At 52.4% G+C, this 5088-nt stretch overlaps 1 protein-coding gene across 1 annotated transcript in view; it reads left to right on the top strand.

The window, feature by feature from the left end:
• Positions 1–1076: 1076 nt before the first annotated feature.
• The window catches only part of GGA1 (golgi associated, gamma adaptin ear containing, ARF binding protein 1), an 18436-nt gene continuing 14424 nt past the window's right edge, over positions 1077–5088 (top strand). The window contains exons 1-5 of the mRNA XM_012801212.2: positions 1077–1172; positions 2152–2250; positions 3786–3909; positions 4336–4436; positions 4775–4808. Of these exons, the coding sequence (XP_012656666.1) occupies positions 2167–2250; positions 3786–3909; positions 4336–4436; positions 4775–4808 (343 nt within the window). The 5' untranslated portion in view covers positions 1077–1172; positions 2152–2166. The remainder of the gene's footprint in view (positions 1173–2151; positions 2251–3785; positions 3910–4335; positions 4437–4774; positions 4809–5088) is intronic.

Raw genomic sequence — 5088 nt, 5'->3', positions numbered from 1 at the left:
CCTCCCAAGTAGCTGGAACTACAGGTGCCCACCACAACACCCGGCTATTTTTTGGTTGTAGTTGTCGTTGTTTGGCAGGCCTAGGCTGGATTCAAACCCGCCAGCTCCAGTGTACATGGCTGGTGAGCTACAGACGCTGAGCCGGGAGTCTCACTCTTTTGCTCAAGTTGGTCTGGAACTCCTGAGCTCAGGGGATCCATCTGTTTCGGCCTCCCAGTGTGTTAGGATTACAGGCGAGAGCTACCACACCCAGACAAAAATGCATGTTCTTGAGTTACACCCCAAAATGCAGACTTGACTTTTAGGTGGGGAGTGGACATGCCTAGTAGGCTCCCCTGGCAGTGCTGACATTTGTCAGCCACAGCTCTGTGTGCTCATCTCCACTCCCTGTCAGCACAGCTGCTCACTCTAGGAAGTCATTTGACATTCAGGTTGCTTGGGTGGGAATCCCATACCCTCTCTCAGCTGAGTGACCTTGTGGAAGTAATTAATTGCCTCTGAGCCTCAGTTTATTCAGCTTTGAAATGGGATCAGTGGTGCTGCTCATCTCAGAGGGTAAAAAGGGTCTCCTGCCCTCTTCTCAAAGGCCAGGCAGGAAAATGCATGTGTGGCGCCTCGTACATCTTCAGTGCTTAGTAGGTAGTAGCTGTTAGTGACAGGTCTTTTATAATCTGGTAGATTACGTCACCAACTCCACCATGAAGCTGCTCTGATTTCTCCCAGTAGAACATCTTTTGCCACCTTGAGTTTCCAGGGAACTGTCTGCCCATCTCTTGTGCCACATCATCATGTTCTGCTCCCAGACTGGCTCCTTGAAGGCTGTGTCATCTCTCCATCCTTGTCCCAATGGCAAGCCAAGGACACAGCATGTCCTAGTTCTTAGTAAAGCTAGCCAAGGGGCTGAGCTCATACCTTTTGAAGGTCCCCACTCTGCCACAATCCCAGTCCCATCCAACCCAGAGAGAGATCTGGGTCTTTGCATATACCCTGCAGAAGCCCTGGAGGGCTAAAGTCCCAGAAGCAAGTACAGTGACCCTGCTCTAGAGTGACTGGGGCTCTGTGGCAATTCTGGCTCTGTGTTGTTCCTCTTACCCAGGCCTCCACTTGCCACCCGACTGCTGGCCCACAAGATCCAGTCCCCACAGGAGTGGGAGGCGATCCAAGCCCTGACGGTGAGGAGAGGGGGAAAGAGGGTGCCATCTGTCCCCTGACAACATGATTGGCACCAGGGGAGGCGAAGTATAAGGTTCTTGGGGTTCTATAAGGCCCTTTAGAGCCCCAGGGAGTTATGCCATCATGGCCCAGGATGGAGGTTTCGGCTAGCCTCTGAAGGTCCATGGCAGCCAGTGGGCCAGCCTCCTACCCCAGCATGTGTACTCTCAGGGTCCTGGTTGAGGGGAGGGCCCTTAGGGTCATCTGGTCCAGGCGTTCCTCACTTCAGCTGCACATTGAATGTCTCTCTGAGGGACATGATTAACATGCTGAATTAGGGCCCCACTCAGCTCTGATAAATTCAAACTCCTGAAGCATCTGTGTCTAGGAGACTGCATGTTCACGAAGTCCCTGCGTGCACTGCAGTGGCCAGCATCCCTGCCCTCCATGGTCTCTGGACACAGGGCAGCACCATCCTTCCAACAGGGCTGTGAGAGGTGACACCTAGGCTCAGGCCCAAGGTTTTGTATCTGTGTCAGCAGACAGAAGGGGTGCACTGTCTGAAGCCCCGAACATGGGCTATGTACCCATGTTGGTAGAGAAACAGTTTTCCTTTAAAAAAATTATATGTTTGTTTTAACTTTTTGTTTTTCCAAGCACAACCAGTCCTATGCTTTTACAGATATAGCTTAAAAGAGGAAAAATAATAAGAAAATAATGTGTAAGTGCTACTTAGGTGTGTGGCCCAGGCTATGAAGGGACTCTGGCAGTGTCACAGGTGGGGTGTTACTGGGTACTGTAAGTTGTCCACCTCTACCCCAGGGAGTGATGGCCAGTTCCCAAAGCTTCTGTAGACCTCAGAATCATCTGTCCTCACAGATCACTCCCTCCCTTCTAAACACGCACCTTGGGCTTCTGGGCTCTGGCCAATGTGTGGGAGGGAGGCTGCCTCCTCTGATCCTCTGGGGGGGGCCCTCCTGTCCGTGCTTCCTGCTCCAGGTGCTGGAGACATGCATGAAGAGCTGTGGCAAGAGGTTCCACGATGAAGTGGGCAAGTTTCGCTTTCTCAACGAGCTCATCAAGGTTGTGTCTCCCAAGGTGGGTGCTCCTAGCCCAAGCTCACACCTGCCCTTTTGAACGTAGGTGGAGTGGAGAGGACCCCCAGATGATGGAGTGATTCACTGCCCCTTTTTCTGGGGCCTCCATCAGAGCTCGGACCCAGTACACAGATTTCTGCTCACAGTCCCCTTTGTAAGCTGATTTCAGAAAGCAGATGCTTCCCTGGGGTTTTGGGGATGGTGCTTCCATGATGATCAGGATTGGGGCAGCCATGGAGCTGCTCAGCACTTAGGGGGAAATGATTCCAGGGAGTCAACTCCTTTCCCACTACATACTGCTTTGGTCACTCTGGCCCTCAGGTCACTCCCTATGGACCTGGTTGCAGCACCCCACCTGATCTCTCTCAGAAGGTCTCCTTGTCCCCACCACACCAGAGTGGCCTCCTTGTGTCTTAATATCCAAAGACACAGACTGCAGTAATTTAGCCTGCCGGGTCCAGATGAGCCACACCCCTGGCTTCTGGCTTTGGCCTGAGGAGACCCATCATAGGCCATAACAATTCTTTCCCAAGACAGCATCTTGGTGGTTTCCCTTGTGTTGTGGTACCATGGCTCTTCATAGGTACAATCTTAGCATACCACAGCTGAGAATTCTTGGGCTCATGTGATCCTCCCACTTTAGCCTCCTGGGTAGCTGGGGCTATAGGCACCCAGCACCATGAACATTTTTGGTGTTCCTTGAGTGGGTCCCACACCCCACTTGGCCCTTCCTTACTTAGACCTGTCCTCTGACCAGAGGTGCTGAATGACCTATCTAGCCCCCATTCTCCTTTTTTTTTTTTTTTTTTTTTTTGAGACAGAGCCTCAAGCTATCTCCCTGGGTAGAGTGCTATGGCATTACAGCTCACAGCAACCTCCAACTCCTGGGCTCAAGCGAGTCTCTTGCTTCAGCCTCCCAAGTAGCTGGGATTACAGGCGCCTGCCACAACACCCGGCTATTTTTTGGTTGCAGCCGTCATTGTTGTTTGGCAGGCCTGGGCTGGATTCGAGCCCACCACCTTAGGTGTATGTGGCTGGCGCCTTAGCCACTTGAGCTACAGGCGCTGAGCCCTGTTCTCCTCTTGAGTGGACTGTATGTGAGACCCACTTCCCCCAGTCCAGTTAGCTGCTCAGAGATGGTGAGTGCAGGCCAGGGCCTCTTAGTTCCGTGCTTGCCCCTTATCTGGTCAGCATGGGTGTTTATGGCTCCTTCCTGAGCTTTCAAAGCTAAGTCTTCCATGAGCTGGTTGCAAGCAGGCACATGTTCTAGGCCTCCCCAGTGTCAGTTCTACATCCTCACACGGTGCCACTTAACAGATGGAGAGACAAAGACATGGAGGGCTGACATAGTAAGTGGCAGAGCTAGGAGGCGAAACCATTCTGCACCAGGCTGGTTTGGGAGGGGGATATAAGGTCCCTGTAGATGAGAGGGCTTCCCAGGGAGTCTGGGGAGGCAGCCATGGTTGGGCTAGGCTTGGGGCTGAAGGGGGTGGGGCAGGCATTGTCAAAGGCCTCCCTTTTCCTGCATTCCTGAAGTACCTAGGCTCTCGAACATCAGAGAAGGTAAAGAACAAAATCTTGGAGCTCCTCTACAGCTGGACGGTTGGCCTGCCTGAGGAAGTGAAAATCGCAGAGGCCTACCAGATGCTAAAGAAACAAGGTGAGGCCCCCAGTAGGTGCCCTCTGACCAGAGTCTCCCTCTTCTCCTCTCTGAGCTGGGGCTGCTCATCAGCTTCAGGGGCTTCTGGGCTAGCAAGGAGTCTGTCCTTTAGTTTCTTATGAACATATGCCCAGTAGGGCCAGTTTTGTGGCTCTGTTCAAGGTTAGCTTGGGTGGAAAGAAGACAGGTTTGATCAAGCTTCCTCTCAGAGGAGCCTCAGATATGGGTGCTCACCCCCTCTCACCTATGTAGTTCAACATGGCAGGTCAGGAGCAGGCCCTGGTCCACCAGAGTCCAGAACAAGCATGTTGGAGAAAGACTGGCCTCCTTCTTTTGTCCTACCCTTCCCTGCCCCTGTCTCTGTCTCATTCCCTGCCCCTGGGCCTGGAACCTATTGACAGCCTTCCTGACATCCGTCTACCCCAGGGATTGTGAAGTCTGACCCCAAGCTTCCAGATGACGCCACCTTTCCCCTTCCTCCTCCACGGCCCAAGAATGTGATCTTTGAAGATGAGGAGAAATCCAAGGTGAGACTCCAAGGAGGCATAGATGGGGACTTTTGGGTCCACCTGAGGATCAGTGGATTCTAGCCCCTGGTTACCCTGTTCTCAGCCTTTAGAGCAGAGACTCAAGCTAAGCACAGCCTCTGTTTACTGAGCATTGACAATGTGCTGAGTATTTTCCATAAGGTGTCCTTGCATTCAGTTAACACAGGAGTTGGCCGGGCACAGTGGCTCACTGTAATCATAGCATTCTGGGAGGCTGAGGCGGGTTGATCACCTGAGCTTAGGAGTTCGATACCAGCCTGAGCAAGAGCGAGACCCCATCTCTAAAAATAGTCAGTTCTTGTGATGGGCACCTACAGTCCCAGCTACTCAAGAGGCTGAGGCAAGAGGATTGTTTGTGTCCAAGAGTTCAAGATTATTGTGAACTATGATGCCACAGCACTCTACCAAGGGTGACAAAGTGAGATTCTGTTACAAAAAGAAAAAGAAAAATTGGGGCGGCACCTGTGGCTCAGTCAGTAGGGTGCTGGCACCATATATCAAGGGTGGCAGGTTCAAACCCAGCCCAGACCAAACTGCAACAAAAAAAATAGCTGGGCATTGTGGCGGGTGCCTGTAGTCCCAGCTACTTGGGAGGCTGAGGCAAGAGAATCACTTGAGCCCAAGAGCTGGA

The sequence above is a fragment of the Otolemur garnettii genome, unplaced genomic scaffold (genome assembly GCF_000181295.1).
Source record: "Otolemur garnettii isolate 467f Iridium unplaced genomic scaffold, OtoGar3 scaffold00007, whole genome shotgun sequence".
NCBI lineage: Eukaryota > Metazoa > Chordata > Mammalia > Primates > Galagidae > Otolemur > Otolemur garnettii.
This window is presented reverse-complemented; position numbering and strand designations above follow the sequence as displayed.